At 43.4% G+C, this 27,658-nt stretch overlaps 1 protein-coding gene across 1 annotated transcript in view; it reads right to left on the bottom strand.

Annotated features, from left to right (window-relative positions):
* LARS2 (leucyl-tRNA synthetase 2, mitochondrial) overlaps window positions 1-27,658 on the bottom strand; it is a 169,423-nt gene that overhangs the window by 67,778 nt on the left and 73,987 nt on the right. Inside the window, exons 6-9 of the mRNA XM_049777333.1 lie at window positions 25,582-25,671; window positions 18,931-19,074; window positions 3,515-3,622; window positions 2,413-2,572 (exon numbers count right to left, since the gene is read on the bottom strand). Coding sequence (XP_049633290.1) covers window positions 2,413-2,572; window positions 3,515-3,622; window positions 18,931-19,074; window positions 25,582-25,671 — 502 coding nt within the window. The remainder of the gene's footprint in view (window positions 1-2,412; window positions 2,573-3,514; window positions 3,623-18,930; window positions 19,075-25,581; window positions 25,672-27,658) is intronic.

The following is a 27,658-nucleotide window of genomic DNA, read 5'->3' as shown; positions in this document are numbered from 1 at the left end:
GTATGTTTGAAGCATATGCTCTACCCCACTGAGCTACATCAGCTCAAGAACGACCATTTTGAAATGGTTACCTTGGACATGGCCCACCTGGATTTGATTCCTAGTATCCCATATGGTCTTGCAAGCCTGATAGGAGTGATTACTGTTTTGCTTTGGGGCCACACCAATGGTACTCAGGGGTTACTCCTAGATCTACACTCAGGAATTATTCCAAGTAGTGCTACCCAACTGGGCACAATTGAGATGCCAGAGCTGGATCTGGGCTTGGCCAGATGTAAGGCAAGCATTCTATGGCTGTACTATGGCACCAGCCCTAACAGACATGATTTTTTTTTTTTTTTTTTTGGTTTTTGGGCCACACCCGGCGGTGCTCAGGGGTTACTCCTGGCTGTCTGCTCAGAAATAGCTCCTGGCAGGCACGGGGGACCATATGGGACACCGGGATTTGAACCAACCACCTTTGGTCCTGGATCGGCTGCTTGCAAGGCAAACACCGCTGTGCTATCTCACCGGGCCCAACAGACATGATTTTTGATTGTAGAGCCATGAATAATACCTGAGCATAGCTGGGGGTGGCCCCCAAACAGAAAACAAGCAATAAAAATAAAAACAAAAACAACAAAAAAGAATGACCATTTTTGAGAACAGGGGTTGGTTTAGGCTGTATTTGGCAGTGCTCAGGGCTTTACTCCTGGCTGTTTAGGGGATCAAATATAATAATGGGAATAAAAGCGTGGCTGGCCATATGCAGGGCAAGTCCTGTACAATTTCTTTACCCTTAGAATGTCAAGCTTTGAAACACTGCATCACTGTCTAAGACATTAACTTTGGCAAATAATTTGGGAAGACTCTTAAATTTATATTGTGTGCCTTGGATGAAATTTATCATCTACGGAAAGAGAATGGGGTTTTCTTGTTTATTTTATTTTGCTTTTTAACAAGTTGTTGCGATTGCTGTGGGAGCCACACTAGGCAATCTTGGGGTCAGGCAGAACTGGGGGTGAAAATCTACCGCTGGAGTTCCATCCTCAAGGCTAGAGGTAACATTTTTACAGACACATTATCATTGCTCTGGAAACTGACTTTTTTTGGGGGGGGGGGCAGTTGGGTTACACCTGACAGTGCTCAGGGGTTACTCCTGGCTCTGCACTCAGAAATCTCTCCTAGCAGGCTTGGGGGACTATATGGGATATAAGGAATCGGCCGGGTAGGCAAACACCCTACCACTGTGCTATTTCTCTGGCTCCTGGAAATTGATTTCTAATGGACAGGGGACTTGAGCTCACCAGCCCAGACCCCCTTTCTTCTATTAAGTTTCCAGTTTTTTTTTTTTGGAGAATGTCCCCTTCTTCATTGGCCAGAAGGTGCCTGCTTTCTCTAGACCAAGAGAAAGGTGAGGGGTCCATTTACTCTAACCCCCTTCTCTGGCTCCAGGACTCTGAACCCACACACCAAGCATGGGCAGATTCAATTAGAGGCCCTTCACCATGTGCTAGTTGAGCTGCACCCCTAACACTGCCTGGTGCCAGATGTTTTTCAGACCTTTTCTTCAGCGGTTCATCTACCTGCAAGCTCCCCTTTCCCACAACCTGCTGCCCTTTTCCTCGGGGAAGGGGGGAGCCTGCGTTTGCCACACGGAGACCTGACTATCGCAAAGGCACTCCTTACGGGCTGGCCAGTTCTGATCACACAGTAAGTGCTTGCCAGCTGGATCCATTCATCAAGACTTGAATTCTTAAAGTAATCACATTAAGTAGATGAAATGTTTCCTCTAGTTCTCGTCAGCTCTCTTTCTTTCCTGGAGGGTAATGCATGTTAGATGAAGGAATTATCCACGAAGCAGAAGCTTTCCTATTCCCGTCAGAAAAGATCACATTTAAGGGGCCGGAGAGATAGTATAGAGGTAGGGCGTTTGCCTTGCATGCAGAAGGACAGTGGTTTGAATTCCAGCATCCCGTATGGTCCCCCAAGCCTGCCAGGAGTAATTTCTGAGCGTAGAGCCAGGAGTAACCCCTGAGCACTGCCGGGTGTGACCCCCCCACCCCACCCCCGTCCCCCCAAAAAGAAAAGATCACATTTAAGGGGAAAGAGCCAGGCTTTCCTTCAGAAACTCAAGAAGCAGACTTCCAGAGCCGAAAGCAAAAGGAGACTTGTAACACTTCCCAAGTTTTCTGTCTACTGGTGCTGGGGATCAGTGCCAGGTGCTCAAACATTCAAAGCATTAAATGTTCTGAATTCAATTCAAAATGGGAAGCATTGAACTTGCTCAAAAACCATTGAGATACTTCCAGGTTTCAAAACACAGAAGAAATAGTTAGAAACTGGTGACAAACGAGTCACAGGGTGATCTGGGTGAGAGAACCGCGAATTCTGGGGCCTGATTGTCACCAGGAAGGACTCCCCACTACTCACTTTTGCCGGGGACCAGAGCTTTCTGCAATGCTGCCTTCAGAGGACTGTGGCCATGCAGGAGCCCATGATCCAGGGAGATGGCGACATGGGAAGCTCCATAGATGGCCTCAGGGGTGGCTGTGTAGGCACTCAGCTTTTCTCCTATGACCTGCCCATCCACCTGAAAAGAGGAAAGCCGAATCATTGCACTTCTCAATCTTCCCTCTGGGGCTGTGTTCTCTCTCTCTCTCCAGCTATGCCCTAATCCTGCTTGCTGTCATCCCCAAACAGTTCAGGAGCGCCTCTCACAAATGGCCGAAGGAGGCAGGCCTGGGTGGGGGCAGAGAAGGGCAGGATGATCAGAGTGTGGTTCCTCTTTGATACCCTCCCAGAACCTTCTACCACAGGCGTCTTCAAACTTCTTAAAGTGGGGGCCGGATTATGGTCTCTTAGAGAGATGGAGGGCTGGACTATATGAGCTACTAATTCCTACTCACACTGCACATATCTTCTATAAATAAAATGAAAACCATTTATAAATAAACAGATCACGCGCCAGTATTTCAATGGAAACTGTGGGCCTGCTTTTGGCTAATGAGATGGTCAATGTCCGGTTCCATATTTGTCACTGTCAGCCGTAACAAGTGATGCAAGTGGGCATCAGTTAATCTTGATCTGGTTGGAGATTTCAGATGTTTCATTCTTGAAGAAGTCTGTTCACAGGCATAAGTGCTACCAAAGATGGCTACCATTTTGAGTGCATGGTTCCTGATATTTGGATATACACTGAGTGTATTTGCTGGCAGGTATCTTGGCAACCAAACAGCGCTCACTGCTGGCGGGCCGGATCAGACTCCTCTGTGGGCCGCATGTGGCCCTCGGGCTGTAGTTTGAAGACCCCTGTTCTACCAGATAGGTGGTCAAGCATCCTTGGAAAGACCTTTTTTTTTGGTTTTCCTGACCATTCTGTTCAGGAAGCAGAACAATCCAGAACAGGGGTCAGATTACAGTACAGTATTCTGGGTACAGTGGGTCATGGTGCCTGCCCTGTATGCGGCTGACCTGGATTCAATCCCTAGCCCTTGTGCACATGAACTACCAGGAGATGTTCCTGCTCCCTCACCTTCAGTGTGAAGTCCAGTCGGCAGCCCACACAGTCTCCAATCCAGTGGGCCTGCATGCCTTTAATTCCATACCACTCTGGAAGGTCTGCCAGTGCATCCCGCAAGGCCTGCAGGAATGAAAGAGCAGAGAGGTAGAAGCAGCAGGTATATGATGGGAGACTTGGTGGGGACATGGGAGAGATTGGTTCCTCTCTCACTCACTGGCCAAGTCCCAGGAGTCCAGCAAAGGTCAGTCATGGGCTTGTTTATACCATGACTCAGGTGAGGAAAATTCTCCCTGCATCCCAATACAGGGTACTGAGGCAAGCCCCCATTTAGGGGTCAGAGAGGTAACACAGTGGTAAGGCATTTGCCTTGCACACAGCCAACACAGGACAGACCCTGGTTCGAATCCCAGCATTCTATATGGTCCCCCGAGCCTGCCAGGAGCGACTTCTGAGCACAGAGTCAGGAGTAACCTCTGAGCACCACCGGGTGTGACCCAAAAACCAAAAAAAGAAAAGTAAAAAAGAATATCTTTAGCAAATGTGGTTAGGGTCGAGGACACCCGCCCCCCATGCCGATGGAGTCTTCTGGCCCCTGTAAAGTTTGACCCTCAATGAGCACCCAATATGGAGAGGCACAGACAGCAGCAGAAGCACAACCTCAGAGGGCACACGATCCCAGCATCACAGCCCAAGGGTGCCAGCTCCCACACACTTCACCAAATAGGTGTGAACACCACAACCAAGAGAGGGATGCCCAGTCCAGTCATCACTTCAGAAAGGCTAGATAGGTAGGAGAAGAAAAGGTCCAAGAGATCCTGCTTAAGGTTCTTGATTGTTCTTCAGGTTGCAACTCAAGTGGCTGGCCTCGAGTTTCTCAAAGACACCACAATGGCATGGCACAGGCATTTCATTGTCTGAAGACACTTCCTCCAGAATGTGGCTCTAGCTTAGTGTATATGGCACTCCCTTCTGCCTGAGGTAATGCCTTTTCTTCATCCCTAGCTCTGATCCATCTCTTCTCCTCCCCTCCCCTCTTCTTTTCCTCTATCTCTCCTTTCCTCTAGTTGGCTTGTTCATTTGTGGACTGGTAGCACCTTCTCTCTGAACTCTAAGTGACCCAGAAAGTTAGGCACAGGTCACTTTGCTCACCAAAGTCAACTCTACACCTAGACTTCATGGCATGGCATAGCTTGCATAAGAGAAAACATGACTGAAGAAATGGCCTTCTACCAAGAGAGAGCAAAGCCTTTTCCTCCACTTCTCCCCTGCCCTTGTCAGAGATCCCAGACAACAGAGCTCAAAAAGCACAGCTGCAAGGCCGGAGCGGTGGCACAAGTGGTAGGGCATTTGCCTTGCATAGGGTAGACTGTGGTTTGATCTCCTGGCATCCCATATGGTCCCCCAAGCCAGGAGCAATTTCTGAGCACATAGCCAGGAATAACCCATGTGCGTCACAGAGTATGGCCCAAAAGCAAAAAAAAAAAAAAAAGGTGCCCAGCTGTCAGGACCATGCCTGTCATGTAGCAGGACCTGGGAATAAATTGCAACCTTTGCACTTACAAGGCAGGTTGTTTCCTGACTCTGCACTTAAGAAATCACTCCTGGAGGGCATCGGAGGACCATTTTGGGTACTGGGGATCACACCCATTCATGCTTCTCCCAGGCATCCCATATGGTCTAGGAGTGATTTCTGAGTGCAGAGCCAGGAGTAACCCTTGAGAGTTGCTGGGTTTGGCCCCAAAACAGAAACACCCCACCCAAACAAACAAACAAAACTCCAAAAAACTACTCAACTGGCAATATGGACAAAAGAATCAAGTAGATTGAAAGATGAATATTTTGATGTCTTAACTATGGGAGAGGGGACTCCCCATTATGAATATTTTTAAAAACTTTTAAAAGAAATAAAAAATATAAACAGCCAGAATGAAATTTAAAAAATATCATTAATTGCAGTTCATTCCCAAGTCCTGCCATGTTCTTCCTAATCCAGTCTAAATGCTATTTGTGCCTGATTTTCAGTTTTTATTTTTGTAAACATTTTGTTTGTTTGTTTTAAATTTGGGGCTACTTGACCAAAGATATAGTACAAGGGTTAAGGCACTGGCCTTGCACACAGCTTACCCCAATTTGATGATCCCTAGCACTTCATATGGTTTCCCCGAGCACCATAAGGAGTGACTTCTGAACACAGATCCAGGAGGAAGCCTTTAGAACTGCTCAGTAAGAGCCAGAAAAAAAAGATTAAAAAATATTGGTGGAGGGGTGGTGGTGCTGGAGAGATAGCATGGAGGTAAGGCATGCCTTGCATGCAGAAGAATGATGGTTCGAATCCCGGCATCCCATACGGTCCCCTGTGCCTGCCAGGGCGATTTCTGAGCATAGAGTTAGAAGTAACTCCTGAGCGCTGCTGGGTGTGAAACAAAAACAAACAAATAAAAAATATTGGGGCAACAGTGCCTATACTAAGCTCCAAAAGAAAATAATAACTACCAACACTTTCCAGGTTCTCTGGTCTGGGCCATTATCTCTGTGGCATTCTCAGAATGAGATGGAGGAGCAGATTCCCCCTTTTACATCAATCCTAGCAGCCATGTCCACACACTCTTTACCCTCTGACAGAAATGGCCTAGCTCCATACCTCCCAAGGCAAGACTTCCAAACCACCAAATTTATTTCAGATCTCTAATTCCTAGATTGCGTGGCATCTCAAAAAAATTTTTTAGTAGTGTCTGCCCAGCAGTATCACAGGAAATCTGATGGGAAAATTATATAGAAATCTACTGAGCTTGGGGTCAAAGTAACTGCACAGTGGTAGGGCATTTGCTTTGTAGGCAGTCAACCTGGAATGGACCTGAGTTTCATCCCTGCATCCTATATGGTCCTCCGAATCTGCCAGAAGTGATTTCTTTTTCTTTTTTTTTTTTTTTTGGTTTTTGGGCCACACCCTGTGACGCTCAGGGGTTACTCCTGGCTATGCGCTCAGAAGTTGCTCCTGGCTTCTTGGGGGACCATATGGGACGCCGGGGGATCGAACCGCGGTCCGTCCTAGGCAGCGCAGGCAAGGCAGGCACCTTACCTCCAGCGCCACCGCCCGGCCCCCAGAAGTGATTTCTGAGCTCAAAGCCAGGAGTAATCCCTGAGTATTGCCGAGTGTGTCCCCAAAATCAAAAAAGGAAAGAAATAAAGAAAAATAGAAAGAAACTTACCAATCTAAACAGTAAAAAGGTTCAACTAGCACTAACCACAGTCTAATCCTCAAACACTGACTTTAGTAACACCATGAAGAGATTTAACAATCATTTCAAATTGACCTTTGTTGATCTAAGTTTTGATAATTCTATTTGCCTTTGTGTTGCAACAAGCAATATGAAGTACATTTATCTGAGCCTGCAAGGGGGCAGTTAGGATGGTGGGTGGGAAATTGGAGAAACTGGTAGAGAGGTTACATTGGTAGTGGAATTTGCGTTTAAACATTTAATGCCTGAAAGAACTGTTAGAAGCAACTTAGCAAATCATGATGTTATAATAAAATTAAAAAAAGATATTGGAGCCTCTATTAGAGACACTTAGGAATACCAAGGGTGCTCAGGGACAGAATGGCTACATCAGGCAACATGGGAGGGGGTATCTGGTGCTGGGGTCAACCCTTGGGTCTCACACATGCTAGGAATCACATCCCTAATCCTTGGGATATTTATTTTTATTTTATGGGCCACATCTAGAGATGCCCAGGCGTTACTCTTGGTTCTGCACTAAGGGATAATTTCTGGCAGTATTTGGGGGACCATATTGAATGCCTGGGATGAAACCTGGGTTAGCTACATACAAGGAAAGTGCCCTGCTATCTTACTATAAGACCAGCCATGGGATTCTTTTTAAAAGTGCTATGAATTCCCTTTTCAAACATGAGAGGGATGTGGACATGTGAGGGCTGAAGAGTCGATGACTCTGCGAAGCCCCATGGTCTCCTCTCATCCCTCTCCATCAACTCCCAAGGCAAAGACACAGTTTTGAGACCTCTGATTTATTCACCTTCCCCCACTTGGTGAAAAAAAAAAAAAAGATTCTTGATCAAGTCAACTGCAGATTCCAAATTATAAATTATACAGACCTTCTGGTGATTTTTTAGTCTTCTCTGCTTAGTTTCTGGCTATCTTTATGCAAATTAAACCAAAGACAACTTCTCCCAGATGTAAAACTTGACAATGAATGACAGCAGTGGGCATCTCATTTGATTTTTTTTAGTAACTAGTACTGTACTTAATATTCCTTTAAAGTAAATTGTAAAGATTCCCAGCAGTATTTAGCACATACAGAAAGTTTGTGGCTTACAAAAGGGCCTTGTGATCCTTTGGTTGTTGGAAAGAACATAAAGAAACGATGAGAAGATAAAATGGAAGTCAGTCTGGATAAGTCTGATGGTGGACACATGTTCAAGGGTAGAAATCAGGAACTGTGGGATTGTAGCACAAATATAGATCAAAAGGGTCCCGGCTGGGAGGCAGCTCAGTGGGAAAGCACTGGGTTCAATCTCTGGCACTACCAAAAAAACAGGAAAAAAATATAACCCTCCCCTAAAAATTAGCATACTAAAATAAATAAATAAATAAATAAAAATGAGTTAGTAATACAGAAACACAATTAGCACCAAGAAAGAGGATTAAAATGAAAAGGCTAGGGAGAAAAAGAGGATTAAACATACCATGGTTAATCTGTCTCTTTTGAAAGAGACAGAATTAATACCAGACATAAATCCATCCAAACTTCTCAAGAGAGGACAGTATGAACTAAAACTGTAAGAACAAGGTGCAATAGAACTTCAAGTAAGAATTCAGAAGGGTTTTGAAAAATTGATTTATCTTATTGTCCTTGGTGAGAAATGTTTAGGCTAACTGAGAAACACAGACTCTTTAAGAATTTATCAACATCTAGTAGCAGAACTAAAAAATCAGAACCTTAAGAAATGGCCACAGATTTGAGACAGAATGAGACAAGATCGGACAAGGTTTCATAAGACACTTCGTAAAAGTCTAAAACTTAGCCTACTTTCAAATCAGTCTGATTTAACTAGTCATTATTTTTAATTATAATTTGTATATAGTTTTCAAAGACTTAATCTTGCTACCAAGATTTCTTAATTATTTTCCAATCAGTTCACTGCAATCACTTCAAAGATAGTATGCATTTAGGTTCTAATAAAGGAAAATCAATTCTGAAAGCTGTCAGATGTTTAAAAAATCTAAATGTGGAATTCTTCCAGAGGTTTTCAACATCGGTTTGAGAAATGAAGGAGAGAAAAAAGGTGAAACATTCCACCAGTACAAAAAGAAGTGTCAAATATCCCGTGAGGGCTCCAACAATAAGCACAAGCACCAAAAACAAAACAAAACAAAACAAAACAAACATAAAAAAAACAAAAAAAAATAAAAACCCACAAAAATAAACACAAAACAAGCAAACAAACAAACAAAAAAATGTCATGGTCTTGATATAGGAAACATGGCATAGCATACAAAGGAAGAACAGAAAGGAAGAGAAAGAATAAGTATAATTGGGGACAACTTCAATTATCACACCCAAACAGAGAAATTGACCAAAAATAGATGGGTAAATAAAAATAATAATAATAAATGAAAATAAAATAATATATATAAAAAAATAATGATTTGTGCTTTTTTTTTTTTTTCCCTCCTGCCCAGGCACAGTAAATTTTGGGGTCATTCGAAAAGGAATTCACTTGTCCTAAGAGATATGGGGTTTCTCCGCCCTTGGAGTGTATTGTCATGGGATCAACTATAGACTCTGTTCATGATCACTTACTCTCCTGGTGGTGCTTTTGTGGTGTTTGTAAGACCTCTGCTCTGTCCTGGGTGATACTATCAGGCCTCTGTGACTAGGGATCTCAGTATCTGCACAGATCCTGCGGTGGGAGTTATGATGAAGTCATTCCACTTATTTTCGGCGTATTAGACTTTTACCCCAGTTTATTACTTTTCTCTCCTTTAAACAAAACCACGTAACTTGAACTAGCTAGTCCTGCCCCCCCAATTAGAGGGGGAAACAAGGGAGACACCAGGACCAAAGAGGTGCAAGACTACTATGCAGTAGGCTAGATACAGAGGAGACCACACATCCTAGCTACCCTGGGGGTGAGGGAAGAGGATATGGGTGGTAGGACAAAAACGGAGGTGTAGTGAGGACAATTTGATGATGGGAATTCCCCCTGATTTTATGTAAATATGTACCTAAAATATCATTGTCAACAATATGTAAGCCACTATGATCAAAAATAAAAAAAAAAAAAATCTAAATGTGCCCTCTAGAATGTGATAGAAGAATGAACTTTCTCTTAGGTCACCTCCTTCTCTTGCTTTGACTCTGGTCAGAGGTTACACACAAAAACATATATGAAAAAGCTTGTCTGTAATCCTGTTTGTCTCCCAACAACTCTCCTTCTTTATCATCTCTACTGAAATGTGATATGTACTTCTACCAAATCTGAGGTTGTAGAATTGCAGTGCAAATCAACTATCCAAAACTCTCAATTCCAGGGGAAGGATGAAATAATGTCTATAAGTTCAGATGCTAATACATCTGAGCTGCCAACAAGGTGTGAGGGCCTTGGGACTGCATGGAAAAGTCAGCTCTCACCTATATCAGGTATGCATTTCAGAGCCACAGTGTAAGGACAAGCCAAAGGCTAGGAAGCTTCCAAAGTCTGGACCCTTGGCTTCCATAACCCACCTGGGAAGGTCTTTTGGGTAGGAGTCTCTGGGGCTTATCCACCTGCTCAGTGGGAAAAACTATGGCAGTCCATGGATTTACTTCTCAAACCCAAGATTCAAAGAAATTTTGTTTGTTAATTTTTTGGGCCACAGTGAGAAGTGTTCAGTGGTTACTCCTGGCTCTGCACTCAGGAATCACTCCTGATAATGCTCAGGGGTCCATACAGGCTGCTGGGAATTAAGCTTGTGTCAGCTGCATGCAAGACAAGTGCCCTGTCCATTGTACTATGGCTCTGGCCCCACAGAAGGTGAATTTTTCCAGCTATACTTAATTTGTCATTTTATGTTTTGGTTTTTGGGCATTACCCAGCGGTGCTTTGGGGTTACTTCTGGCTTTGTACTCAGAAATTACTCCTGGCAGGCTCAGGGGATGATATGAGATGCTAGGGATTGAACCTGAGTTATCTTTGTGCAACGCAAACACCCTACCCGACCCGTGCTATGCTATTGCTCTGGGCCCAACTTGTCTTTTTTTCCTTCCCTTTTTTTTGGGGCCACACCCAGTGATGCTCAGGGGTTACTCCTGGTTATGCACTCAGAAATCGACCCTAGCTTGGGGGGCCATATGGGATGCCGGGAGATTGAACCATGCTCCGTCCTAGGTTAGTGCTTGCAAGGCAAACATCCTACTGCCTGTGCCACCGCTCCAGCCCTTCCTTCCTTATTTTTAAAAGCTACTTAATTTTTTTTTACAATGTTGGGGCTCGAACCCAACTGAGCAAGGAAATCAGCTCTGTACTTTGCCATAGAGACATCTCCCATGCTCCATCTTTTTACTTCTGTCCAGGGCCACCACCTTCCCAGCAGCAGAAGTGCTCTCAGTCATTTCGGTTCTGATATGTCAGACCCACACTCTGGATAGCAGAAGCCACACTTCTAACAACAGAGCCTGAGAAGAAAGTGTTGATTCCAGGCTGCCATGCCAGCATTAGCAGGAGAAGCTATGAGGGCAGCTCTGGGGAGCAGGAGGGAGAAGTTAACAGCCACATCCCCTTCCTGCTCCCCTAACCTGAAAAGGGAGCATGGCTTTGGGAAAGGGGAGTTTGGGGAGCAAGAACCTGTCGCACTGGTTCTTGTGACAACTTTTATGGGTCTAGTAATAAAAACCAAACTGGGAATCAGTCTCTGCTCAGTTACCTTCAAGTTGGAAGCCTGCCTATAAATAAAAAACCTTGAAACACATAAAACCATTCCTTTCCGAGGCACTCCTGGCTAAAAGAGGACGTGTAAATAATGATCACATACCCTGCTGTGGTCGTGCCGCTTGGTTTTATGATCATCAAAGAGAGCGTGAGTGGAATGGAAAATTTGGAAAGAGAATGACGAAAAACAGCAATTACCTAGGAACCATTTAAGTACCCTGGGAGATCACTATTGATTTTTGTTCCATTTCCTTCCTTCCTACCTACAGCCCCTCTGAAATGTGCACTTCCGCCTGAGACATGCAGAAACTGGGATTCTCTCCCCATCGATGGTGTCCTGGACTGGGAGCATTTTTCTTCGTAGATCATAAACTTTGTGTGTTAGGAATGCTAAATTGTGGGATGAACGTCAGAGTAGATGATCATGCTGTTAATATGCCCCCTGCAAGAGATGAGAGGCTGCCTTTTTGCTAGATTCAATAGCTTCTTATCCCTCTGGAAAGGATGGCACTCTGAAGCAGATGTCACTCAGGGCTGATAACCCTGGAACAGCAAGCAAAACAGAGACAAGGGAGAATATTGTGGGACATGGTCCTTTTCTATAAGGAACATGTTCTGAAAACAATAGAATGCGGGCATGTGTGGTTCTTTCTGTTAATGATGCCCCTTTAATAGCAGTGATGGCCTCGGGATCGGCTTTGTGGTTTTCTATGCTCTGTGTTTTTGGGTGGCTCCAAGGAGAGAAGGTTGGGGTGCAGGAGAAGCTAATCAAGCAAAACATGACCCAGCTCCAGTTGGGAGAGGCCAATAAGCTGACATCACTCAGAACAAGCTCCAAAACCTCTCTTCACCACGCTGCACATTACTTTTGGTGTTTTGGGTTTGTTAATGCCCTGGGCACTTCTTGAAGGCCTGGTTGCTTGGGAACTAGTGCTCAAGAGGGAGTAGAAAGAACAAGGCCAACACTGAGGAGAGCTGAGATCAGGGGCTGGCTGTCCTTGGGGAGAGGGGGCGGCTTCCAGCACAGGGGCCCTGGTCACTCTGGGGATAAAAGGAGGGCAAGGTTCTGTGGGTTATGGTGTCCCTTTCTTCTGATTTATTGACAGTCATCATTTTGTTTGTCAAGGCAGGCATAAAGTGTTCTGGTTCACTCTGGTTCACTTCTAAGCTCTTCGGGTCAGGGTGGGGATGTCAGTGCCTAAGGGACCCTGAATAGACCTGGAACCAGCACACTGACTTTGAGCTTTAAAATTCAAAGGACTTCCTAACCTAGGGCTTGGGGGCAACACTCATTTGCCATCAGCCCCTACCCCCCATCACAGTGCTGATCAACCTCTTCCTGCTTTGCAACCCAAAATAAGCAGTGAAGGGAGGAGGCTTTGAGAGAATTGGGGTCTTCTCTCTCTTTTAGTTCCACATCATCACGTTTCAGGTTCATGGAAGACCAGAACATGGTGAAATCAGGGAGTAATATCAGGAGCAAAGGAAAGGGGGCTTGTTACCTCTCCTCCACAATGATTTTGGAAGGACTAATGCCGCCCATCTGCTTCTTGCCAACAGAAAATTTCCTTCAAAGTACTGTGATGCTTGAAGGTTCCTGACCGTCTGCACATCAGTGGTGGGTCTTCCCAGCCACTGGGCAGGTGTGGGGTTCCTTGGGTTTTCCATCTCCCTGGCACTGTCTGCAGAGGGACAGTGAGCCAGTGGAGTTGGGAAAACTCAACCCTACCGGAGATAGCTTGAGATGGTAGGGAACAGAAGATTGTTGGGGACAGCATGAGACCATTAGGCACCGCTGGAGACCACTGGGGTCAGCCTGGGACTATCACAAGCAACTTGGGACCATTGGGGACATTTCTGTTGAGACCACCTCCTGAACGTGCCCCCAAGCTCCTTGAAAGCCTCCTCTGCTTGGCTTGCTTGTATTTTGGCGTCAGAGACTGAACTAAGGGCCTCATGTATAAGAAACGGGCATTGTACCCCTGAGTTTGTTACCTTAGCCTCTGCTGAGAGTTCAGGCTCTCAACAGCATCTGGGAGAGAATGAAAAAAATTATACTACTTCAAAGCAGTGTGGACTGCTGGGGAAAAAGTTACTGGCTTTGCCTTCTAGTGCTGTCCCTTTCTACCAGAGTGTGCCTCAAGTTTCCTCAGCCTCAGTGACCAAAATGAGTGCAAAGTTAAAAAAGGTGGAAGGAGAGGCCCAATAGCCTGCTCAGAGCAGGTTCATGCAGGCAGGGAATAAAGGTCACCACAGGCTTGAGTCCTAATCCAGTAACTGCAGCTAATTCCCCCACATTTGGAAAATATAATAATTGGTTATATCATTATATTGATATATAAGATATGGGGCTCACTGAGTGCCACGGGGGGCACAGACATATCCACCCTAATACCTGAGTGTCTCAGCAGCTGAGTGTCTATGAGGAGGCACAAGATTTCAAGAAGTCAACTAATTGCTAATCGGAAGTCCTCTGTTCCCTGTCCCCTCCTGTCTTCCTGGTCACCCTGCTATCAGGCACTCAGGCACTGGATCCATGGGCCTCTGTACCCCTCCTGTTTCTGTGTGTATGGCTCCATGTAATTTCTGTGTTTCCCCCTTCTCCTTGCAGTGCTGCCCACAAGATACCTCCCACACAGCTCTGTCAAGGCTAATTCATTTTCTGCCAGTCCTCCTACTGAAAGTTTTCCTTTTTCACAGAACAAGTGGCTGAAATCGCTTTTAACATTTCACAAAGCAAATAATCGAAGGAAGACTGGGGTTGGGGGGGGCAGTGGAGAAAACATCAAATATATCACAGAACAACCTTGATTAAGGACTTTTTTTAAATTTCAAGGCTTCCTATAATTTCTGGCATCATCTCTATCATTGGGAGACTCGGTGAGTTTAAGGAGGGCTTCCCTGCAGCCAGTCTCCCCAACAGACCACTGGCTGTTCATTATAGAGGCAGTCAGATGCAAATAGAAAAGCTTTCCATAAGGTGATGTGGTGTACATATGCCCTGTGCCCATGCTCCATCCACTACCCATAATCACCTTAGCTCCAGAGTCAAAAGCCTAAGACTCCTTTTCTAGTCCCTCTTGAAGCTGTGGTAGCCATCATCAAGACCTGGACAAACATGAACTACATCAGTAGGATTCTGACAAGGGTTTTCTGGAAAAGCACTTGCTTTTCAGATAAAAGAAACCACCAATCACCAACATCACTCCTGTTTACTTTCTTTCCTATGAAAATGTGATGTCTGGAGCTACACAGCCATTCTGCAACCATAAGATAAACAAAAAGCAAAGGAAGACCAAGGGAACCAGCAAGATGCCAATTCAGAGTCTTATTCCAGTCCAGTCTCAGCAACCTACCATTTGGTTATGTTAAGCTAACTCAGAGTTTCAGTTACTTAGTGACTGAAAGTAATAGTGACTGATTTAACAGCTCATCTTCTTTCTATAGAGCAGGATTTCTTCACCAATTCAAGACTAATCTATCAGTTTAAAGTAGGTTCATCTCATTGGATCTTTGATGTTTTGGATCCAATTATCCCAAATCTATAATTTGTAAAACTCTTGTGCCTCATTGCCCTTGACAACTCAGAAGGGTCAGAACTGTATATCTCTATGAGTCAAAGAGATAGTCAGTAGGTAGGGCACTTACCTTGTATGTAACTGGCCCGGGTTTGATCCCTAGCATCCCATATGGTCTCCTGAGCATTGCCAGAAGTGAGCCCTGATCATCTCCCAGTGTGGCTCCCACCCCCCACCCCTTACCTCCAAATACCCCCCACCCCATGATAGGTGACTTCCATGTCTTCTGTTTAGTAAGTTTAACCATTCACTTACTGTTCAAGTCAAGGTCTATCCTGAGGATGTGACCTCTGCACATACAGGCCAGAATATCATACAGTTCTAGATTTTACCATAAAGATGATTTTCTAACTTACTAATGTCTCTAAATCTAAATTATACATTCTAGGACCAATGTAATAACCACCATTTTCTACCAGGAAATTATACAATATAAATTTGATCATTCTCTTCCTATGAATCTTTTAAAGGTTTCCCATGACTTCCAAGATAAAGTTTAAATTATTATAATTTTCCTTTTGCAATGCAATCCAGACCATACCCATGCAAGGCAAGTACTCCACTGCTGATCAACAAACATTCTTAAGTATGGATTCTTGAAGACTATAAAGGCCTTGCCTAAATTTATCCCTAACTACATCCTCATTTGTCTGAGCCATGTCCTGTTTCTTTGCTCTTGCCTTTGATTTACACATACTATTTCTTTTAGCTTCTCAGCTCCTGTACATTTCTGTTATTGAGCCACTATACATGATGCTTCTTATTTGGGGGTGAGAGCTCTTTACTAGTGTTATGACCCATTTAACCACCTAACCTTTAGTTAGTCTTAGGCAGTCCAAAGAATTTTTCCATTTCAGGGGCTGGAGAGGTAGTATAGCAGATAAGATGTTTGTCTTGTACATTCTATCTGGTACCCGATTCAATCATTAGTATTCCTTATATAGTTCTCTGAGTCTGCCAGGAGTAATCCCTGAGTACAGAACCAGGAGTAAGTTCTGAGCACTGCTAAACAAAAACTACATCAACAAAACAAAAACAAAAACAAAAAAACCTTTTCCATTTCAGATACATTATGCTTCTCTGTTCTAGAGTTCTATTGCCCTCCACCAATAACTTCTATTTCTCTTCTGAGATTCCCCATCTGTTCACTCATTATGAGTGAACAAAGTTTTCCGTTAAGCCCCAGACTATTTATATAATAGATGTCTCTGGTTTTATCTCCAAATTCAAACATCTGGCTCATCTGAAAGACTATTTCTATTGGGACTAATGAAAATAAATATTTTAATTTTTAAAATATTGATTAAAAATGAAGACTCCAACATTTCTTATTTTTCTTCATTATGGGTCATCTTTTCCTACTTCTTTACAAGTCTACTAATTCATTATTATAAGTTGAATATTGCAGAGAAAACCAACCTGGCAGGTGTTTAGATTATTTCCTCTCCTCTTTTAGGGGTTAACTTCTAGAAGTTCCTTTGGAACCAATGATGCTTGCTTTTATTAATGTCTTTATGAGTCTGCTTTGATTTTGTGCTGATAGGGTGCATTAATATCTGACCTTTCTGGGGGTTTTGACTGCATCCCTTTAGCCATAACTTGCAGGTCCCCCATACTATGAAATCCCTGAAGTCTGTTCTGTCAAGTCCTGCCACAATCCAGCCTCTTAGGTCCCATAGAAACTGGCTTTGTGCATGTGTGGCCTTAACAGGCCTTCAGAAGGATCTCAGGTTTCTCCCATGTCACTCTGTCTTCCCCGATTTTCAGGACAAACTAAACGCTGACCTCAAAGGAGCTTTCTCAGTGAATCTGCACAGGAGTTCAGCAAGAACCAGGAAGTCACCATGGCAACTAACCATTTCTGTTGAACAGCCGAAAATTCACAGCTGACAATTTAAAACATAATGCCCCTCAGTTAGGTTATTCCACTTCCAACTAAGGGTAGGGGTCAAAACAAAAGAGCTAATTAGCTGACCTTCAGGACAATGCCCATTACAGAGTGCAATGACAGGCCCTGGAAGTCACATGGTGCTTCTCCCAGTAATGCTGTGGACTCCAACTGTTAGCAGTTGAGGCTTCGGCAGCCTGGATGTGACAGAGAACTGTATTCTCAGCTCTGCTCTTCTTATTTTTATCTCTTAATCTCACGGTAAACCTAAAAGAAGCAAGATGCGGGGCTAACAAGTTAACTAATGAGGAGATTTCTAAATCCATATGCTAGTCTCTGCTCCGTTCTGAATAAATTATGATGGAAAAATAGCCTCCAAACATGTGTTTTGAGAAACAGGGGTCATATTTCCATATGGCATTAAAGTGATCAAAGGTTACTTACTGTTATGTACTTTCTCTGCATATAAGAAGTACAGGATTGGAGCTAGCCTGAAACCCAGTACAATCCAAGCTCATATCTAATGGAGTTATTCAGAGGATTTGAAGGAGGCTGTGATCATTGCTCTTATAAAAACTTCCATGTGCTATTCTGCCTGACAGTGACTCTTCACAAAGTTTTTCACCTTTTCTGAGGCCAGGTTTACCCCAATGAAGGCAGAGATGACTGTAACCCAGCTCCTCATTATTCTTGTGTAAACTTACCTACAAGAAAGACCTCCCATTTCTGGGAGGGGTCTTTGGTAGGAAACAAAAAAGTTTGGCCTGAGGGGCAAAGAGAATTTGCATGGATGAAGGTTGGAGGAGAGATGGCTGAAAGAAGCTAGACACAGGGCAAGCTGACAAGACCATGCTTAAAAAGGCGTAAGATTATAGGCCACACATGTTGGCCAGGGCAAATAAAGCTGATATTTCCTGAAGCCTGTCTGTGGATGAGTTTTCTACCCGCTGTGATCACCTAAACTTGCAGACCCGTCGGCTGATGGAGAAGGTGGAGCTATGTGGTCCTGAGCTGGAGGAGAAAGGACTCCATCACCATCCACCTCCATCCAAACCCATCCAAAGGGCTTAATGCAACAATGACCAAATAGCCATGTGAAGTGTTTCTCACTTGCTCTAACCATTTCTCTTCAACATTCTTGCAAGTGGCCCCTTGATTCCATATTCTGAAATCTGTTCAGCTCCAAAGACAGATTTAGTAAGCAACACATCCTTAGCAGCTGACTATGCCTTGTTCCTTAAGTACAAAGAGCTAGAAAGTACTATTAAGATTACTCAATCTCCCCCTCTACTCCCAATAAAGACCCCAAAACTGATAACAGTGTGCTCTGTCAGTTGGGGCCATAATGAGAGTTAATATGCAGAGTTTTGGTTCCTGGCTTTGTTCACTTACACTCTGTCCCTCCTCTAAGGTGGCCACGCTGTCTGTTTTTGGGTCTACCCAGCAGTACTCAGGGATTACTCTTGATTCTGTGCTCAGGGATCACTCCTGGAGGAGCTCGAAGACCATATGGGGTGCCAGGGATGTAATCTGGGCCAATCATGTGCCAGACAAATACCCTACCCTTTGTACTATCACTCCAGCTCTTTTTTATTTATATTTTTCATCTTATATTTTTAATTTCCACTCATTTTTAGATGGTATTCTACAGACTCTTTGAGAAGGCATCTATCTTCTCTAGAGGTCTTACTAGATCAAAGATGAAGATCTCTCTTTCCCTCCGAGATTTATTACTGATACAATAACAGATAAAGCTTTTGGTTTCCATGGAAGGGCAATGATCGAGCAGTTTCAAAGGTCAGCAACATCAGCCTCAAATAATCTCCTGAACCATTCTTGACTTATAATCAGGAGACTCAGCATATCCTCCTCAGGCCTGAGGCCAAGGCTCCTGTTTCCACTCTATGAGTCTGTCCACTCAGACTTACAGGCCCTCTCAGAGTTCACCCCACAGTGTGGCTCTCCAGAACCCAAGAGCAATGACAGTATTGTGTGTGTCAGCCTTCCTGGAGAGACTCTCGCTGCCACTCACCTTCGCATAAGCAGTTGTCTTAATGAACCACTGTTTGAGGTACTTCTGTTCCACTTTAGATCCAGAACGCCATGAATAGCCATGTTCATCCACCTGCTCATTGGCAAGGACAGTTTGATCCACTGGGTCCCAGTTAACCAAAGCCTATTAAAATTCATGAAAGCAAATGGTATGGTTGGTGAGGACACATGTATCAGGAACATAACAGGAGTTCTCATATGAGAGAGTCTATAAACAGAGAGTTTCTGCTTGGGGCACCCCCTTGGAGTTCTGCTAGGTCAAGAAGCTACCTGAATCTACTTAGAACAGAACTGTCATGTTTTTTATTTTGGATCACACCCTGCAGTGCTCAGGGGTTATTCCTGGCTCCAGGCTCAGAAATTGCTCCTGGCAGGCACGGGGGACCATATGGGATGCCGGGATTCGAACCGATGACCTCTTACATGAAAGGCAAATGCCTTACCTCCATGCTATCTCTCCGGCCCAACTGTCATGTTTTTATATGCTTCTTTTGCCTTAGGAAAGCAGCCTGGAAGCAGGTGTCTAAACAATCTGGTTCCTTTATTTATTTATTTATTTATTTATTTATTTATTTATTTATTTATTTTAATTAAAGAGGATTTATAGTATTGGATGTTTGAATGGAAGAAATAGAGGGAAAGAAAAAAAATGGTGCTTAGAATAAAGAAGAATTGGGCTCTTTTAAGAGAATATAACATGGGTTGGTGACCAGGGGGTACTAAATGCTTTACTAAAGCTAGTTCTTTCAATCTTTACAACAAGGTTAGGAGGAAAGATTACTATTATTCCCATACTGCAGTAAAAGAACCTGAGGATCAGCAAGAGGAAAGAATTTGCCCAAGTTCACAGTGAGTAGCAGAGTCAAGCTTTTGGGAACTGAACAAAAAATGTTTTGAGCATAAATCTCCATCTTGGTCCATGAATTTGTATGAAGCAGACATTCATAAAACCATCACACAGGTGAGGACTTGGACATTCCTAAGTGGAAACAATATACACTGAATCATGCCCATTCTCCCAGGTCCCCTGACCTTGAATCTATAAATATACAGAGAGAAAACACAGACATTAAGACTTCCTTTGGGCAATAAACCAAGACTTTGACCCACCAATGATCTCTGTCCTCATCAGGGGCTCAGGGAAGGGAACACCACTTTAGCAACTGAAAAGGCCAAACCAATGCTGAGTTGTACAGTGAGTTCTTTTAAGCGGCATAGCTAACACTGTCAAAAATATTTCTAAAGCGAAAGGGGAAAAGCCCCCTCCCTCCTGTCTGCCAGACAGGCTCCAGGAGTGAGCACTTGGTCCTTCAGGTTGCAAAGGAGAGCAAGAACTCATTTCCTTCCCCGAATTTCCCACACAGCTGGGTGCCTCTGGCTTTCAGTTACACAATGAGAGAAAGATGCTCCTCCGAGGTTTGCACGTTATAATAAAGACCTGATGCCGAATGAAAAACAAATAAAAGCAAACCACAAAGGCAGTTCTCCTCTACTCCTTATTTAAAGAGTTGGGGGAGGAAGAAAATAGCATAGCAAATTGGAGATTTATCTGCTGTGATACACTTCCCTAGAATCCACCTCAACCAGAGGGATGGCAGGGTGGGGCATGGCCTCAGCTCAGACCATTCACAATGTGGGGCCCTTGCTGTGTGGGGTGCAATACAAGCAGCCCTTGGAGACTTGGAGCTGATTACCAAATTACCCTAAAAGCCAGGGAAACTGCATTTCCAGATATCCATATTTTGAACTTGGATACTCTGATGGATGGCCACACACACACACACACACACACACACACACACATTTCAATATATAAATTATTTATCATATATAATTGTATATATAATATTCAATAAATTATATATTTATATGAATCATATAAATTATATAAATTTATAATATATATAATTTTTCAAAATTTCATACTGTTAATTACAGTTACTCATGACTGGGTTTTAAGCATATGATGTTGCAACCCAAGCCCTTCACCAGTGTCCATTTCCCTTCATCAATGTTCAAACTAACCCCACCAATCCAAATCCCTCTCACCCTGCCTCTATGAAAGGTACATTATTATTGTTGTTTTGAGGCCACATCTAACGGTGCTCAAGAGACCATATAGGATACCAAGGACTGAACTGGCGTCAGCTGTATGCAAGGCAAGCTCCCTATCCACTGGACTATCATTCTGGCCCTATTCTGCTTTATTTTTAAGCATTTAGAAGGGAGTTTTGCCACACTCAGCCTGACACAATTACAAATGTGGCTGGTCCATGGTTTACACGGTCAGTTCTCTGCAGGCATAGCAGTGCCCCTTAACCCTGGCTTTGTTTCCTTCTCAGTTTCTCAGGGGTTTGGGCTTAGGCTTATACTACAAGTAGCAAAGAGCTTGGTGTGAGATCTTGGGGCAGTAACTTCTTGACTGAGGACTGCCAACTTTCCAGTGTTGAACTTTCTCCTCTCACCTCATCTTCTTATTCCTGTAGTTCATTCCTTCCCCACACCCCCCTCAGTCTTTCAGGGGGGTTCCCCTAGACAGAAGGGAACAGTGTCTTCTGGATCTCACAGCTCATTCACCTGCTTCTGCTTCCTGGTCAACAACTCACTCGTCAGACCTTTGGCTTTTCTCTACTGTTCTAATTTTCTGCTCTGCCATGACCGAAGAAGGCCTTGGCTAAGGAGGCTGTCTAGCTGCTTCAGGTTCCAGAGGGCTGGGAAAGTGTATGTTTCGGGCTATTTATTGATTTTTTCTCAGGGGGTTATTAGCTTTCCTTTTGACAAGAGGATGCTTAATTAAGAGACACCACATATCTTATTAGAGGAATTAACTCTCAAAATCAATCTTCCTCCATTTCATCCAGATTGAGTCAGAATTTGGATTCAATCCAAGGACTGGGGGTGGGGTCCTGAGGTAACTGTCACGGCCACCAGGGGGCAGTATGGGAATGGCTCCAGGCAGGCACTGTAGGGGTCGGCTGAGGCCACTCAGGTGGCCAATAGGCTCTAGGGCTAGCCAGGGATGCTGAAAGGGAGGTTAATGGGCACTTCTGAGTTCCCTAGACGAAATCCATCACTGCATCCTTCCCTCTACTGGCTTCATCCATGAATCATTTGTTTAAAACCAGAGAGGATAAGTCAATGTTTTGCCAAGTAAATGTCTTTATATTACTACCTATTGATGGCTAAAAATACCTGTTTTGTGAGAGCAAGAGCAGATTCCTTAGAGATGAAAAAACAAACACTTTGATGGAAAGAACAAAAAGACAACTGAGTTAGAACTTCCAGGCGGTTGGGGGGTGGGGGGGACTTCCAAAAAGTGCTCAAAGGACCAAATAGCCACTCCTGGCAGTACCCAGGCCTGAGGTGAAATACTCAGGCCCAATATTTAGTAGTGTTCTGTTAAAATACTCCCCAAATGCTCACTCATACAATGTATGAAGAGCTGAACCCAAGGCTTCAGGCTATTTATTAAAACATTGACTATACTCTGAGAGGACAACAATAATCTAATGCAGCCTTGATCAATTAAATTACCTCCCAAAAGTTAACTTCAAAAAGATAAACCCTAGAAAGGAAGTGCTAACTACTATCGATATGTTTCATTCTATGTGTGTATGTGGGGTGGTGGTGGTTGTGGGGGAAGCTCTTGGCAGTGCGTAAGGACTATTTTCATTTTTGTGTCTGGTTGAGGGTCACTCCCAGTGGTGCTCAAGGGACTATGCAGCACTAGGAATTAAACCCAAATGTAAAGCATCATGTGCTCTGCATGTTCCAATTATTTTGAAAAACCTTATTGCTATTTAGGGCCTACCTATAAGAGTATTCTTTTATTTTTTTTTAAATTATAGTGTTTTTATTTTCTTTTAATTTAAACACCATGATTACAATCATGCTTGTAGTTGGGCCTCAGTCAAAGGAAGAACACCCCCCTTCACCAGTGCAAATTCTTACCACCAGCGCTCCCCTACTTCCTTAATTCTTACAGTTTAGATGGACAATTATTGCGCCCATTACCATCAAAGTGCTCGCAACCCTCCACCATCGTCTTTATGACACTTTTGGACTTCTCATCACCCTCCTGCCATCCTGTTTGGAAACCTCTGGGGAGGGGGGAAATTTTAGGGGGAAGATGGGGGGGGGGTATGTGTCACACCTGGAGGTATTCAGTTCTTATTCCTCATTCCTGGCAGGCATGTGGTGCTGAGGATCAAACCAGCATTGCCTGTGTACAAGGCCCTACCCATCGCCATGGCATCAATCTCAGTTTTGTTATACAAAATTAAATGTCATTATTGCGTGCTTTTCCTTTTTCTGGGTCAGCAGTGCTCAGTGCTTGCTCCTGGCTCTCCACTCAATAATCACTCCTGGCAGGCTCAGGGGACTGACTATCTAGGATGCCAGAGATCAGTCTGCATCAGTATTGTGCAAGGCAAGAGTCTTATCCACTGTACCATCATTCCAGCCCCTGTTATTGTGTGTTGTAATGCAAATTTGGAAATAGCTAAGACTAGGAAATCCATCTGGAGAAATTACTGTGGTCTGGAGAGAACTGTAATCTCCAACAATGTACCAAGTGACCTATTTTTGCATTCTTTTTAATGATCTCTTTCCTTAAAACTGAGTCATTGTAATGGTGATTAAAAATAAGGATATACCAAAAATACTTAAGTCCATAATTATTTGAAATAAAATAATCTAAATGATTTGGAGACAAACGGCCTCAAAAGTAGTCAGGGGCTTCATTTTTTCCAATTTAAATACTGTCTTGACTCCAGAGACTCTCCAGGTACATTCAGATGAGTGCTGACACTGTGTATCTGACTGTATTTCCTCTCTGCCATGTACCACCACAGGTTCTTTACAAATTTTTGCTTCGTTACTTATTGTGACAACCGAACTAGTTTAAGTGGCTCAATGTAGATCAAAGAACAGTACCCCAAGACATCTCTTTTCTAAGGCTGGAGTCTCACGAGAGAGAGTAGGGTGCTTGCCTTCCATGCAGCTGACCTGGATTCAGTCCCTGACAAACCATAAGGTTTCCAGACTGATCCCTGAGCAAAGAGCCAGGAGAAAGCCCTGAGCAGCAGTGGGTGAGGTCCAGAAACAAATAATCAACAACCAAAAACCTCCAAGAAGAAGGATAAAAAACCATTCCCAGGAGTAAATTCTGAGGCAGAGCCAGGAGTAACCCCTGAGCAATGCAGGGTGTGTGGCCCAAAACCAAAACCAAACAAAAAGACAGAGAAGGTACCACTATGACAATAATAAAGGAAATGATCACTCTGGACAAGAACTGAATTGAAAAGTATGATAATATGTATGATACCCCTTCTGTAATAGTGTTGCAAAACAGGGTGCTTACAAGGAAAAAAGGTGTGTGTGTACGTGCGTGTGTGCTCTTGCACGCGTGCAGAGAAAGAGAAGTGTGTATGTGGAGAGAAACAGAGGAGGGGGTGCCATAGAGGCATGTGGGGAGGGGGGAAATATAGTGGGGAAAAGAAGGGTAAAAGGAGAAACTGGAGACAGAAAATGAACCATAGTGAAGGGATGGGTGCTGGACCATTGTATGACCAAAACTCAACTATCAACAACTTTTTAACTCTGTATCTCACAGGAATTTATTAAAAACAATCAAGAAAACAAAAACTAATCAGATGTTATCTGTTGATATCTCTGTGGCACTCTCAGAAAGGGGGTGTGGATTCCCCTTTTTGCATGAACTACAGGACCCAATGCCACATTACAACAAGGGCACAAAAGCAATGGTGGGAAAGAATGTTGGCCCTCAACATGGATGGAGACTAACAGTACCAGCATCGAAGGGCTCATCACTTTCATCCACTCCCAGAGTGGCCAGAGTGGATAGTGATGAATATCACTGAGGATAGTGATGAATCAAACAACTTTGTTGGTTTTTATTAAATCTTGATTCTGGCATACATAGCTTTCTTTGTATTTTCTGGGACAGATGGAAAGTAGCAATAAGGAAGGTGGCCTTGAGGAAAAGGTCAATGAGTCTATGAGTCAAATTAGCCCATTTCCCCATTTAACTCTTCTCTGTGAAATAATGCCTAATGATAAGAAGTGGTTATTTAGATTTAGGTAAGTGGCAAACATTTTCTCAAAAAGAAAGATAGGGAGCCTGTCACACCAAGGACAACTATCAGTCTTCAGTAACATCTGAGCTTTCAAGTGAAAATTAGAATTTTAGTAAATTTGTCATCCCTTCATCCCCCACCTCCACTCCTGCCCTGCAGTTTTCACAGCTTCCCAAAATGGAAGATTCTTCCGATTAAGTTGTTCAATGAAATATGTCAACATCTGGAAGATCTGTGTGTTACGTGAACTACCTACCTCTTTCTAAAATGACCGATTGGATAAAAAAATAATCTATCCTGGATTACAACCCAGGCACCAGGAACTCATTTTGCTCTGGGAATTCAGGAGGAAAATAGATCAGTCCCCATTATGGAGGTGGGAACAGAGGCTGTAGTCAATACCTAAACTTGAGGAAGCCAATATTCATTTTCAATGTACAAATGGGGTTTCATGGCTGGTTTTTTGAATTCCATGTGTTATAAGGAGACAGAAGACTTTTGACACCTTTAGTGTGCATCTAATCTTAACTTACCTCCTTTTGATAAACCAGTCCAGCTTCATAGAGCTTAATAAAGAGATATTGAGTCCATTTGTAGTAATCTGGTAAGCATGTAGTTATTTCCTGCCAAAGAAGGAAGAAAACATGTAGAGGTTATTATAAATACCCCACTCCATTTTCCCACTGAGCATATGCATCAGCTTTGCAACTAAAATCTAATAAACCATCACACTGCAAAAATATTTACCAACCTAGAATATTTTCACCAATCCAGAAAGTGAGGGAAGAAGCAATTTATTCTGGGACACAATGTTATTAAAATGTCATCCCTGCCCTTTTTCAAGACATGTTTCATGGTGGGAAACTCAACTTGAAGTCTTCTATACCTGTTTCTCCAACCCATGCAAGCACCATTGTGCAAGGAAATTGGCTATCACCATGATTTTTAACAGCATAAACATACTGCAGAGGCCATGTTAATTCACGTGTGTATGGCTCATTCTGATAACAAGTGCCAAGATCAAAAGAAGTATGTGCCAGCTTAGTATGATCCTCTTTGAAAATAAGCCTTGTTTCTACATATAACAGGTTATTCGTTTAGACTCATTATGGTCCATTTATCCTATTATGTGAATCAGGCTGTTGTCAACTTAGGAAGATACATTAAAAAGACAAACGTGAAACTTGGTAAGAAATCTCCTGGCTTGTGTTTCTAAGCCTAACCGGAAAGCTCTGAAATTGATTTTCTGTCCTGCAAACCATTTTCCATAAAGACTTTAAAAAGACGTTATCGATAAGCCACACTCTAAGCTTGCAGCTTATAAAACAAACAGAAAACCTCTGCATTGTCACCGTTTCTCTTCTCTATGCTGCCTTTAACTTCAAAAATCAGCCAACAGAGACAGAACGCAGGGCGGTGACACTTCCTCTGGCTTCTTTTACAAGGAGCCACTGATAAAGGCACACTTCACTATCAACTCTCTCTTCTGAGGAGAGGGGAGAAGGGGGCAGTGTCATGGAAACTATGCCTGCTGATAGAGAAATGTGTCCGTAAAGAGCTATTTTTCTTATGTAAGAGTCTTATGTATTAGGTTCTTTTAGGTGCTTTGTAAAAATGTCGAGCAACAGGTATCAGAAAACAAGTAACTCAGCTCTGATCAGTGGCTGCTCTTCTCCTAGGAATGGGCTGTGACGGAGTGCCAGCTTACAAGGGCCCTGCACTGGAGCTGTTCCTATGGCCTGACCATGCATAGCCAAAGCTACGGTTTCAAGCTCACACACCAGTATCTGCACCCACTCTCCAGACTCCAGTTTGTAGGGACATCTGACTCAAAGTACTTCACCAATTCTCTAGTTGATCTTGCTTCCTCAAATCTCCACCTTCACTCACATTTCACCTTTTTCTCTCTGGACACTTCTCCTTTCCCTCCATCTTTCAGACAAGCAAATGAAGACCTTCCATTTCTAACAAAACTCAGGTGGTTAATTTCTAACTTGGGTCGTTTCATCTGGTTCATCATTAAAAAAGGTCCTGGCACACGGAGATGTGCCCTGATAGTTGGATAAACTAGCTATAAGGATACCTGCAACTTGAGTCAAATTAAAATTCCTTTGTGACTTTTTCCCAAATTAAGTTCAAGTTATAATATAGTTTGCAAGGTGAACAGGATGGGGGTGGCTAGCAGTTGGTGGCAACCAAAGCTGACCCAGATCTTTCTGCTGTAGATGTTTTGTTTTTGGTTTGTTCTGGTTTTTGGGTCACACCCGGCAGTGCTCAGGGGTTACTCCTGGCTCTACGCTCAGAAATACCATATGGGATGCTGGGATTCGAACCACCGTCCTTCTGCATGGAAGGCAAATGCCCTACCTCCATGCTATCTCTCCGGCCCCTGTAGATATTGTCTTAACTCCTTCCTGTCTGTGAGAAGTTTCAAAAATATGTGGAGTTTGGGTGTGACCCAAAAACATATATATATATATGGAGCAAAAACAAATGACAATGATTGAATTTCATGGGCTGTGGATCCCCTTTCTATTTTCCATTTAAGTTTCCCATGCCCATATGGTGACATGGATGTAAGTGTCTGTATATGTGAACACATGATGTTAT

This window comes from Suncus etruscus, chromosome 7 (genome assembly GCF_024139225.1).
Source record: "Suncus etruscus isolate mSunEtr1 chromosome 7, mSunEtr1.pri.cur, whole genome shotgun sequence".
NCBI lineage: Eukaryota > Metazoa > Chordata > Mammalia > Eulipotyphla > Soricidae > Suncus > Suncus etruscus.
Note: the sequence above shows the minus strand (reverse complement) of the source record. Positions and strands in the feature narration are given on the sequence as shown.